The sequence below is a fragment of the Diabrotica undecimpunctata genome, chromosome 6 (genome assembly GCF_040954645.1).
Source record: "Diabrotica undecimpunctata isolate CICGRU chromosome 6, icDiaUnde3, whole genome shotgun sequence".
NCBI classification, from domain to species: Eukaryota; Metazoa; Arthropoda; class Insecta; order Coleoptera; family Chrysomelidae; genus Diabrotica; species Diabrotica undecimpunctata.
The window spans coordinates 134,918,698-134,932,329 of record NC_092808.1 but is presented as its reverse complement, the minus strand read 5'-3'; the positions used below and the strand labels follow the sequence as shown (position 1 = coordinate 134,932,329).

The following is a 13,632-nucleotide window of genomic DNA, read 5'->3' as shown; positions in this document are numbered from 1 at the left end:
CTACCGCAGAATTTGCACTGCCAACAGATGCTACTTTAGGCTCAATCTCCTCCTTAAATCCACAATTATATCGAGAAATACAGAAAAAAAACTCGACAAAACAATAATACGCCCAGTCCTAACATATGGTTCAGAGACCTGGACTTGAACAAAAAATAATGAAAACATGTAAGGATGTTTCGAAAGAAAAGTACTAAGACGAATTTATGGAGCAGTGAATGACAATGGAGTGTGGAAAAGACTATACAACTTCGAACATTATAGAATATACCTGATATCGTAAAAAATATTAAGATAGGACGTCTGAGGTGGATAGGACATGTAATGCGGATGGAACAAAATGACCCAGCTAGAAAAACGCTCCTTGATAGACCCATTGATCAGAGAAGAGGAAGACCTAGAACAAGGTTCCTTGATAACATCGATGAAGACATAAGAAATATGGGAATACGTGACTGGCGGAGAAAGGCGATGGTTAGGGACGACTGGAGAGAAATTCTTGGGGAGGCTAGGACCCACGTAGGGTTGTAAAGCCAGAGTGATTATGATTACGCATTTGTCATGTGAACCTGCTCAAAGTATTAATAATCTTTTACTGTTGTCAAACACTTTTTTGTTGCTGCGTATAACTTAAATATTTAGTATGTATTTATTACAAAATAGAATAAGAAGGATAAAAATAAAGAAAACATTTTGGAGTATATACAATTATAAATTTTATTTCCACCATTTCTTCACATCAACTCAATGCCACAGCGAATACGAAAGTAAAAATTTATCAATTGAGAATTTGGGCTTACTTTCTTTTTACGTTCATCTTCACTGTGACATCCAGAGCAGTATTTAAAACAAAACATTAAGCCTACACCTAAAATCTAATTTCTTGTAACTTAAATTTTTAACCCTACAGCTTTTCTCAATTATTTCTAAGACAAAAATTGCGAAAAGAGTTACTGAAAGATTCCAATGAAACTATATCGTTACCTTCAAATTTTCTGAATAATAACTTGCATTCACCTAAGAATTATTATTTAATAAAAATATCTAAAAATATCGAATTTCCACCATTACTTTTCAACAATTATTACAGGATGTGAGACAAAAATTGTTTCGAGAGAATTTGGGCTTAATTCCAAGTTCTTATCTTATATCTGGCTTGAAAAATTATTTCAGTGCCATTTTAGAATTTAGAAAAAATTAATTAGTTTCAAAAACAAGCTTCTGTTTAATTAGCCAGTATTTTCTTTAATAGTTTAACGTTGTTCAACAACTTACAGTAACAGCCAGTGTTACTCGTTTGTCATCCATGTTTGGTTAACCAATTAAAAAAAGTAAAAGCAACTAGAGCATTTCTGATCTACTTTATGGTCTTTATCTTGTTTTAATTTACTCTCCAACCCATTAAAATTTAAAGATAAATATATAGATATCACCACTTCCATTAATAACCCTTCCAGATTTAATTTTAAAGAGCCGAAGCTCCGGAAATAATTTCGATAAGTTCTCTAGTGATGACAGCCTGTCTAGTACGATTGAATGTCAATGTGAGCTTGTCAATCATCTCTCCGGCGTTCTTGCTGGCGTTGTCCATGGCAGTCATACGGGATGATTGTTCACTGCAAGCACCTTCTTTCATGGAATAGAACAGAAGAGAGGCTAAGGAGAATTCAAGGTAGCTCTGGACTACTTCATCATCTAACGAATCATAGACTGATAATTTTGGCGCGGCCTAAAACAAAAAAGTTTATGTTTAATTTCAATATTATAGGAATAATCATTTTTGATATTATGATTTCAATTAATAATGCAATTTGTATGAATTATAATAAAATTAAACTTCCGGTAATAATTGTTGTATGTAACTCATGTTGGTAAATGCAGGAAAGCAAACAAATCAATGTCGATCATCCATATATTTATATATAGTGAACAGAAATAAATAAAAAACTACTCAGAACCGTTTTAAGTCAATAAAGGACTTCCACAAGGATGCTGCCTGTCACCAACCTTATTTAAACCGTATTTAAATGAAACACTAAAAAACTTTCAACAAAAAATGTGGAGAGATGGAAATAAAGATTGACGATAACTATATCCATAGTCTTTTGTTTACTGATGATCAGAGAAATTAAAATTATGATAAAATGCACATATAACATTAGCATTAAACAAATATAAAAAATAAAATAAAGAAAGGAAAGACAATAACACGACAGTATTACACTTGTTTATATGTAGCGACGATATTACAAGCAAAACTAAACAGCAAATCGTTAAAACAATAATGGAAAGCTGCGCACTTTATGGCTCAGAGACATGGGTGACAAATAAAGGAATGGAAAACCAAATAAATGCAATGGAAATGATGTTTTGGAGAAGAAGTTGCAGATTAACACTAATGGACAAAGTGCCAAATGAACGAATTAGAAAATTAATTAAAGTGAAGAAGACGCTAAATGACGAAATAGAAAAACGAAAATTACTATGGTATGACCATATGTGAAAGATAAATGACACAAGAATACAGCTGAAACCTTGGAAATAGAAACCAAACAGAGGAAGAAAAAGAGGACATCCTAGATTACAGTGGAATGGAAAAATAAAAACAGCAATGGAAAAAAAGACCTTACTGAAGAAGATATATACGGTGTAGGTAAAAGTTTATGGTCGGTATAGTAGAATTTAACAGGATATCCAACACACATACAAAATCATATTTTCAGCAAATAGACAAAGATAACAATCATATTTTCCCTTAGTCTCCCCTCCACATTCCTCATGCACGCCCATTAGTGAACGCCAGACGATTATTTCCGATCCAGCTTATACGTAAGAAACAGCGGCAGGGTTGTCTTATTACATATTTGAATTAAAACATTGAATTGATGTAAAAAATTGGCAATCAGTGGTGCGGTTATATTTCCATTCAAACTGGATGATGATATTACAAATGAAACACTAATTGACACAAATACTAGTACAAAATTTCTTAAATCCATGAGAAATTTACAGATTCGCATTTTTATTTGACAAAATTGTAACCTAATTTCCGATAAAACAAGATAATCAATTTTAAAAAATAAAAATAAACTTGCTGCATCCAATATTAAGATTAGCTCCGATTCCACCTATCTACAGAGAAAATACCTTAGTGAACTTCGTACTAATTTGGCAGATAGGGTTTCAAAAGGTGAAGAAAATCTTACCATTAGGTACATTCGTGGCGTACCAAAAATAGTAATCCAGAAAAAAAACTGAATTCCAGGGGTACCTCCCACATTGTGTCTAATGAACTAACAGTATATTATCAGAATGTTAGAGGAATTAGAACTAAGCTTGGTGCTCTTGAAGAAAGTGCTGCTACAACTGACTATGATGTGCTTATATTTACTGAGTCGTGGTTGTGTGATGGTATCAGTAGTGACGAATTGGGACTTTTAGATTTTAATATATATCGAAAGGACCGCTCTCCATTAACTAGTGTTAAAGTAATTGGAGGGGGTGTCCTTATTGCAGTTAAAAAATGTTACTCATCGAGGTCTATTCTATTACCACATGCTCACTTGGAGGAACTGTTTGTCGAAGTTTGCACTCTGAATCAATGCTATATACTTGGTACAGTTTATCTTCCGCCTAATTCAGCCTTAATATGCTATGAGAATCATTGTATTAGTGTAGAATCTGTCTGTAACAATTTTCCTGAACACAAGTTCATTCTAACAGGAGACTACAATCTGCCAAACAGCGAATGGTACCATGATGAAAGAGGTGTCTTTAGTAATAATAGTAACACTGCTACTGATACTTTAGTTGATACTTTTGCATTTCATAACCTATTTCAGCTCAATCAAATCACAAATTGCAACGGAGTTTTACTTGACCTAGTTTTTGCAAATGATAATGAAAATGTAACAGTTGAAATTGCTAACGATTACTTATTGCCTTGTGATCGTTATCACCCTGCGTTATCAATTTCTTTAGCTATAAAAGATAATATGCCCGAGCTTCAATATGATAGTTTTGCCTTCAATTTTAGGAGAGGAGACTATGTTGCTCTTAATATGTATCTTGCTAGTATCTCCTGGGAGAACGTTTTAGGTATTTGCAGAGATATTAACGAAGCCACGGAACTGTTCTACTCCATATTGCAGTTTGGTGTCAATTGTTCAATACCACGTATAAGATTAAAAAATCCCAAATTTCCTCGTTGGATGACTAATGACCTAAAATCATTAATATTTAGGAAAAAAATTGCTCACAAGATATATAAACAAACAAATTCTTGGGACGATTATCTACTTTTCTCTTCCTTGAGAACCAAATGCAAAGAACTAAGCAGGTCATGTCATGAAATTTATATAAGTCAAACTGAATCTAGAATTAGCTCAAACGTAAAGCACTTTTGGAATTTTGTTAACAGCAAACGCAAAAATAATGGTATACCAAACACAATGTTTTTTGGAAACACAATGCTTAATAATGGTGCGGATATCGTTAATAGCTTTGCGCAATGCTTTCAAAATATTTACAGAGCAAATGATGATGATTTAATACAGCCCATCTTAGAGTATGAGAAAACAGTGAGTCTAAATTCTTGTAATGTATCTATTGAAATCATATTTGAAAAATTAGCCAATTTGGACATTTATAAGGGCTCAGGGCCAGATGGAATTCCACCCATACTATTAAAAAAATGTAGATGTACTTTAACCCATCCCTTGTATTTTCTGTTTTCTCATTCACTTGATTCAGGTATTTGTCCAAGTTTGTGGAAATCTAGTTTTATTGTTCCTATTCATAAATCAGGTGACAGGAGTAACATAGCTAACTACAGACCAATAAGCATTCTTTCTTCTATTCCTAAAATACTAGAGAGTATAATATGTGACTCTATTAAAACACCTTTATGCAATGTACTAATTGAAGAGCAACATGGTTTTCTTTCAGGTAGATCAACTTCGACAAATCTTTTACTTTTCACGCAATACATATCTGATGCTTTGGAAAGGAGACTACAGGTGGATGCTATTTATACAGATTTCTCCAAAGCATTTGACACTGTGAATCATAAATTGTTGTGTAACAAGCTTCAAACTATTGGATTTACAGGCAATCTGTATAACTGGTTATGTAGTTACCTAACTAGCAGAATACAACTTGTTAAAATTAAACACTTTCAATCTAATGAGATCTCCGTAACATCTGGTGTTCCACAAGGAAGCCACTTAGGGCCTTTCCTTTTTAATATATTTGTTAATGACATTAAATCTCAAATTAACTCTAAATTTTTGCTATTTGCTGATGATTTAAAAATCTATAGAATTGTCGAAGACATCTCAGATTGTGAAAAACTCCAAATTGATATTAACAAAATTATGGCATGGTGCAATTGGAACCAAATGAGCATTAATGTTGGAAAATGTCACTTTATTAGTTTCTGTAGAAGAATTAACAACCTCTCTTATAATTACAAATTAGCTGAAGAACCACTGAAGGCTGTCTCAACTGTAAGAGATCTAGGTGTTCAATTAGATTCCAAACTAAATTTTTGCGCTCATTTTGATTATGTGAATAACCAGGCATTTAAAATGTTAGGCTTCATTATTAGAACCTCTAGATGTTTGCATAACATTAATTCCATCAGACTGATTTACATTTCCCTAGTGAGATCTGTTCTTGAGTATTGCTCAGTCGTTTGGTCACCCACTTATGAAGTCCATATAGCCAAGCTTGAAAATGTCCAAAATAAATTCATTAGGTACTTAAGTTTAAAATTACACAAACCTTTAAGCGACCATTCCTACTCAGAAATTAGAAATACATTAAACCTTCCTAGGCTATCTTCCAGACGGATGTATGCTGATGTTTTGTTTCTTCATAAACTACTGAATTCAAAAATTAATTGCAATGATCTACTGTCTCTAATCGACTTTAATGTTCCCTCTAGAGTTACTAGAACATCTCATAATTTTGCAATTAAATTTCATCGCTCTAATTTTGGTAGGCATTCTCCACTGAGTAGAATCATTCTAAATGGAAATAGAATAGACTTTGATTTGTTGCTGTGCGCTTCGGAAAATGTCTGTAGAATGTGTTTAAAAAAATTTTTGTAATTTTATGTGATTTGTATTTGCTATGTGCTTTATATAGTTTTAATATTTGTTTTGTTTTTTCTATATGGCTGCATCGCCAATTCTTTTCATACATATTTGCTATATCTTTGTAATTATTGTATCACTAGATAATACTTGTAATACTTTGTGTATATATTGAATTGGGTGGTATCCCGTTAATAAATAAATAAAATAAATAAATAATTTTGGCAACATCGCCATTCGTCCGTTCTCTTCAATGGTAAATTGCATACGAGGCAATCCGAACGCTATGCTATGTATTTCTTTTTGGAGGTAACCGCGTAGGTGTGAACATAAAAATTTGATATGCTGACTGTTTATACAACAGAAGAACGGTACAAATAATAAAATGGTACTTTGGGGGCAATTCAGTACGAGAAACTATTAATTTATTTATTATGGCTTTTGAAAATAGGCCAATACCTATAGAAAAAACTGTATTGACCATTATTCATCAATTTGACAAGTTTAACTGTACTAATGGCAGATGTAAAAAATGTTGCCCATCAGATCGACCTCGCGAAAAGAAAATTTCTCAAGAACGAGAAATTAAAGAAATTCAAGTTTGTGCATTGGCTGAAGCGACGCCGTGTTCAAGTAAACAAATTGCCGATGAATTTGATTTGAATGCAAAAATTGTAAGTAATATTTTGAAAAGAAACAACTACCATTGTTATAAAGTGCAGACAACTCAAGAAATATTTCCTTCTATATCAATTTAAACTGATGCAATTTTGTGAAATTATGATGGAGAGATGCCATGCAAATAATGATTTTTTAAAAAATATTTTGTTTACAGATGAGTCCTCCATCACAATTCATAAGAAACATAATCCATCCGTTGTACGTTATTGGCCTCAGGATAATACGCATTTGAGTGTGTTTGTGGGTACGCAGTATCTACAAAAGTTGAATGTTTGGACTGGAATTTTGGGAGACCATATTATTGGTCCTTTTTTCATTGAAGGTAATTTAAATGCAGTCAAATTTCTCAAATTACTGCAAAATCAAATTATTCCTGCATTTCAACGTCTCCAAACAATACTTTTAAAACATGTGGAATAATTTTAACTATACATATATGAACATCACATGTTTTAATGATTTATTTGTCAAATTTCACATTTTATTAATAAAAAAAGGCAAAAATCAAAGTCAATTACAAAATGAGAAATTTTGTAATTGAAACTTATAACCCATAACATATGACAAAAATAATATATACTGCTAATATGACAAAGCTGTAAAGTTGATCCGTCACCTTAGGCCACCAAGAAGCAGTCACAGTTATTTTCTTTCCAGGGCACATACAAATATTCAGAACTGGCTAAATATGAGACTTAAATGCTTATTTGAAGAGTGCAGGGTACAAGGACTTTATTATTGATGTCTAGTTTCTCTAATACACTAAATATATTTTTAGAAGGAGTTTGTGTTGAGTTGAAGCTTTCTGAAACGAAAGTATGTTGTCTAGTTTTGCATTCATAGCCCACCTCAAAACTTACAAGACTTTTTTCTCAAAACACAATTTTTCAAAATACTATGCCACATATAAGTAAAAAAATTTTCATTCTATTTACTATAAATTTTAATTATATCTTTAAAATACCATCCAGAAGAAAAATATGTATAAGACTTTTAACAAGTTAATTCTAAAAACATATTAACAAAAAAAAAATGCCTTTTTTTCTCAAAGTGGGCCATTCGCCAGACTTATGGCGACTATAAATCCCAGACTGGGATTTATGAACTAAATATCATAAATATGTTAAAACTTGAGATTGATAAATGTATTAATGTTTGTTAGTAATTTTTTTGCTTGGACCATTTGTCGCTGAATCAATCACATTCAATGACAATATGATGAAGTCCTTACAATTACACAGGCCAACCACGTAAAAATAAATATTTTCAATAATCAAACCTCAATTCAAAGATTTTAAAGCTTACCGTAACAGCAGCCAAGCTGAACATAGGCAACGTCTGTGTGTTGTAAGATACAACAGATTTAAATTTGTTATACACAATCTCTCCTGTGCTAAACTTGTAGTCAGACTTCAAAACGGCATCAGCCAATTTAGAAGCATCGATGAAAGTGGGAGGCAAACGTCCAACTTCATTACAGGCGAGCATAATGTTTTTGCCATAGAGACGTTGTAAGATTGAACGGGATTTATCTCCGACACAAACCACTTTGATGTTTTGATCGTCTTTGCCTAATTCTCCACGAATGTAACGGGAGACACTGGTGTGAACGGCACCACATAGACCTAAAAGAAAAAAATCATATATACTAATATCGTCAAGGCAAAAGCATTTTTATTAATTATGATTAGTCAAGTTTAAGTTAACATAATAATAGATAATGTTCAATTTTAACACATTAAGCACTACTGTAGAATATGAGAATATGGTACCCCCAGTATTATTATCAAATTTGCTTCTTTCTGGATGTACAGCTGATTGTTTTTCCTTTTTTTTTTCTGAGGTGTTGGTTATATCTCGCGTGATTTCTTAAATCAATGTACCTTTTGATGTCACATAATGTTTTACTTGTTAAGTCAAGATTCTCTTGCAGCATCTCTGAGTGTTGTGTATTATTAAGTAATGTGCAGGAGGTACCATACAGTTGTCAACACACTGTCAACTTTTATAATGCGATATATGAGACCAAATATACTTTAATACATTGTTAAATGAAGTATAATCTGAGAAAGAAAGCTACAGTAGTGTATTTGGCAATACATAACTGCCAATTCACAAATAATATTGAATCAATTGTAGTGACACAGATTCTGACAGTGATTTTGCCAAACAAAGAAGAAAGTTGACTGGTTATATATAAAACTAAAGATATCTCAAGCAACTCATCGTAGGTACTGTTAGTTCCATTATTGGTTCGTTTAGGTAGATTTTTGGGTAATTTGGTTAAGTTTCCTTTTAATTCCTAATAAGTTAACTAAATAGCCATGAATAACTATATTTATTATATCGAGAAAGCAGCCATCTGAATAAAAAACATATATGGTCAAACTATAATATAATACACAAGTTTGTCTTCACTAATATTAGTAATATTGTGAATAAACTAAATGTATGTCCAATTATTTACCATGATAGATAATGGATTTTTCCAAGGGTTTCCACATTATTTACAATGGAATTCAACCTTTGAAATCACAGGAAGAAAATATTAGTCCCCCTGGGATAGTGTGTGCATCACTTGTTAGTTGAAACAGGGTTAAAGATGGCGCCGGAATCTATACAAAAGGATCTCCCTGGCAAAAATGCAATACGATATTATTATTATTATTACCTTCCCTGTGTCAGGTATTAATATAGGGAAAACATATAAATAATTACTATTATTAAATAATTTAGCCTAAATGTTATTTAAAAAGAATTAAAATGCCATGCAAATAATGTTATGGAACATGTGTATAAATTTAATGTTGTAACAGTAAATACTAATGTAAGTATGGCAAAATTTCAATTTGTAATAAAACCCACTAATCTGAGCAGTAGATGTTCACCTTTTTAGGAAATGTAGTACTGCATATACTGGTTAACAGTATCAAAATTTTTGGGATTGGCATTTTTGGAAATAATTTCTTTGGATTAAAAAAACATCAGACAGTGGAATGAAAATATCTTGGGGCACATATTCCCAAACTAAGAATATCATTTTATCCTAACAATTGTTATTGTTTGAATAAAAAAATGACAAAATATTAATTGTTCCAATAATAGAGCAATTTAAAAAAAATTGCACTCAGAAAATGGGACCTGAGGTGTTATCTTTATCAGCCTGTAACTAGTGACAAATAGATTGTTTCCAATGGGTTCTTACTTTGAAGTCCCAACTTTAACATATGTTGAATTCAATAATAACTGAAACTATGAAGGTCAGATTTTCCTTGTCTGCCTGAACTGATATGTATTACACGTACGCTTTTCTCACAATTATGTAAAACTACATCTTAGAAGAAATAATTCCTGTCAAGACAAAGATACCAGGTCAAGTACAATTAATTCTTATAACAAAAACAGTTTCTGCAGTCACACAAATATTGCTTTCACTTTTTTATGATACATCTTTTTACTTGTACTAATACATCTTTTTTCAAATCAAGGTTTTCCAAAAAGCTTAAGATTTTAGCTGCCACCTAAATAATCTGGTCCATACATAATAATCCACAGTTAAAAAGTCAACTTTAGAAAGTTTAATTGAATCCCTTATGTTGTGCATAGGCTTTTTTTACTGTAAACTTTTATTCTCTCATCTCTTATTTCCATTAATGCTAATTTTTTTTATGTCAACACATTTCATAGTCAACAAAAGGATAGGCTATTAGAAGCTAAAAATTTATGCCATACATATATTTAAGTAAAATGGCACACTAAAAATGTTGGTAAGGTAAGAAGATATACCTACTATATTTTGTTCATCATCAATCATAGTATAGTGAATGTTTGTTACTTGAGTCAAAGTTTGACATTGCCATCTACAATATACATTACCAGAATTGCTTCTATTTAAAGTAGTTAAATGAATTACTTTTTAAAGATTACAACTAAATATTATACAATTTGTCACTAACCTCTATCTGAAGTTATAGCAATTACTAACTTCTGAGGCACATCAGCCAAGGGTTGAATTTCAGCTTTTTCATAAAATTGGCTAGCTCCGTCACCGATGGGGCGTACAGCTTTCAGTTCTCTTTCTGCCCTGGCGTATTTGGCTGCTGACACCATCTTCATGGATTGTGTGATTTTCTGGATGTTCTTAACTGATTTCAATCGAATTGAAATTGCCTTTAGGGTGGCCATACCCCTTTGCTGTTGTTGCTGTCCATTTTGGACCAACAAAGGGACCACATTACCAAAATTGCCGAATCTTACCAACATCTCTTAGCCTAAAAAATAACCTTTAGATTAGCTATTATGTAAGATATAGAAAATGATTATATACTGCAATTACTTTAGATTTCGTCAACTTGCTATATTCTAGAGCCACTAAATTCAGGCGGAATAGTATAAGCAGTTAATTCTATCTAAATATCTTAGGATAATGAAAAATTAAATTAAAAAATTTACTAACCTTGCCACCTTGCAGGCCGACCCCAGAAAATCGAGTGACTTCGGATTTGATGAAGAATGCGCTTGCGTTAGGAGCAACTACACTTTCAAACGAAAATAAACCGTAAATATACTGTACATAAATTAATTTTTAGAAACCAATGTTGACTTTACAAGCAGCACCATCAAATTTTACATAAAAAAAATATATGTAACAAATTTTTCAAATGGAGAACACGACTATGTTTTTACATTAGCAATAAATTGTAAACTAATGACTAATGCCACTTGACAATTTGTGGAATAAATTAACCATATATTAAATCAGAACACAATTAAAGTTAGCTGCATAGCCTATTTTTTCATTAACCTACAGAAAAAAATATTTTTTATGAGTTTAAAAAATTATTCTAGCGGCATTCAAAATAACTAAGAAGACTAGTTGTAGTAACCTGTGTATACTTTTTAGGTCTTTATACTATAAATTTTAATATTCTCCTTTCTTTTTCATACTATGACGTCATTTAACTTAGTGTTCCGTGAGAGCATAGAAGATACAAGGATACTGTAGTGTGAAGTTTTGAATCGTCAAAAACTATCGATATAATAATAATCGATGTCAAAAACCGATTTGTTTGTTGTTTTTGTGCTGTCAAATAGGACAATGTCAAATCACATCAACATCAATCAGTTTGTTTGCAACATTCGTGTGGTATGTTAGTCTAAGGCAGTGCTCAATAAAAATGTGTAAATTTATGGTTCAGTAATATTCGGTTTGTTGACTTGTTATAAATAACCCATTCAAAATGGGAAAGAAATTAACTGAAGAAATGGTTATTGCTCGAACGAAAATATCAGATCTTTCAAAAATTAAAAGGTTAAATTGTTGGTGAGTAATATAATAGGTATAAACATTAATTTTGAAATTAACTAGCGTGTTATCATTTAGAACATTAACAGTATTAATAAAATAATTTATTGCTTCCAGGGGCAGTGAACTTGAAGATGTGACTTTATTAAGAAGAATGCCCTCAGTTGAAGTGCTGTCTTTAAGGTAAGGTTTGTTTTTAGCGCATATCTAATTACAGTTATTATATAAAATCTCAAACAACTTTTACTTTTTTCTCGTGGTTGATCATTACATCTTGCGTAATTTAATGTTGAACAAGTTATACACTTAAGCAAAATATTTGATTAATTTATTGGAATAGTTCTGTTAACGCTATAAATTAATATTACTTACACAATCCTTTGCTATGGCTATAAGACGATTTTAAAAAGAAGATTATTTCACATAGTTCGGTTTCATTGTTTGTTCTTTTTATTTGCAATGCATATTTATGTCGTTTCCTAGATCGTGTGTCTATGTGTTTATCGAATTTTTAAAATTGAAAATATATCAGAATTATTTACAAAATTCATGTATCAGAAAGAACGCAAAAGAGAATCTTGCACAGGAATAATCTAGATCCTCTGCAAACACACTAGAAATTTTTCAATATTTAATTTAGATGAGGCTGCTTCAGTGGCCACCTATTACCCCAGGCTATTTGTGAAAAAATCATGATTTCACCTAAAACCTGTAAGGTTTGTGAGGGTTATAAACGGTATATGAGGGAGCTATCATAAAACAATCATAAAAAGAGAATAAAAAACATCTTTTGACCATAAAACGTTTCTTATATACATTTTAGAGAAAAATGGTTCAAATAAAAGTTTTAGATCTTAAAAAGTTCTTTAAAATGAAAGATTCTAAATTAAAATACACAAACAATTTACCGAGATAATTGCAAAAAACCCTTATTTTTACAGTAATTTATAAATGTTCATTACGTTGTTGAATACTTGTGTGTAATATAAATAATTGAAATTTGACAATTAATGAGTTGCTGAAGTGAGCTAAATCTTTAAAAATTCTGTACCTGCTCAAACCGATCGTAATCGGTTCTTGAGGCTTCAAGTTGAAGATATATTAAAAAATTTTTAACTTTTCATTAAAATCGTTATTTAAGAACTTCTTGAAAAAGGGCTGACTTTTTAGCTTATAAACATTTATAATAACTTTGATATATTTTATGTCACGCGCTTGTAGGTAGGCTTATTGAAAAAATAGTAAAGAAGAACACAATCTTAAAAACGAACGTTCTGTGACCAATAGGAACCAAGATAGCATTTTTGTTCTTAAAATTATATTTCCACTGTTTATTAACGTTAAGAGCTGAAAATTGTACAGATAATAAGTGAAGATCTATATTTTATGATCCAGTTTATAGATGGCATATACAGAGAAGGTGTAAAAAGTTATAAACCATTAAAGTAACCTTACAGAGAACTTTCTGAGCTCCGTTTCTTTAGAATGGAACTGTAAATTAAAGCGCACCTATAAAAATTGAAATATCTCGCTTTCTATGGCACACAG

The 13,632-nt window shown here is 31.4% G+C and overlaps 2 protein-coding genes across 6 annotated transcripts in view; one reads left to right on the top strand and one right to left on the bottom strand.

Annotated features, from left to right (window-relative positions):
- Positions 1-699: 699 nt before the first annotated feature.
- ATPsyngamma (ATP synthase, gamma subunit) lies at positions 700-11,386 on the bottom strand. The gene is made up of 4 exons (XM_072535456.1): positions 11,236-11,386; positions 10,736-11,050; positions 8,085-8,404; positions 700-1,729 (listed from the first exon to the last, which is right to left on the bottom strand). The coding sequence occupies exons 2-4, from the start codon at positions 11,040-11,042 to the stop codon at positions 1,466-1,468; spliced, it is 891 nt and encodes a 296-aa protein (XP_072391557.1). The 5' UTR covers positions 11,043-11,050; positions 11,236-11,386; the 3' UTR covers positions 700-1,465.
- Positions 11,387-11,882: 496 nt separating this feature from the next.
- Positions 11,883-13,632, top strand: part of LOC140443935 (uncharacterized) — a 78,475-nt gene continuing 76,725 nt past the window's right edge. For 3 of the 5 annotated variants that reach the window (XR_011951283.1, XR_011951281.1, XM_072535455.1), the window contains exons 1-2: positions 11,883-12,102; positions 12,202-12,267. Coding sequence is in view for 1 of the 5 variants with exons in the window: in XM_072535455.1 (XP_072391556.1) it covers positions 12,020-12,102; positions 12,202-12,267 (149 nt within the window). In the remaining 4 variants the exon portion in view is untranslated. The remainder of the gene's footprint in view (positions 12,103-12,201; positions 12,268-13,632) is intronic. The other 2 variants (XR_011951284.1, XR_011951282.1) reach the window with 1 other exon arrangement.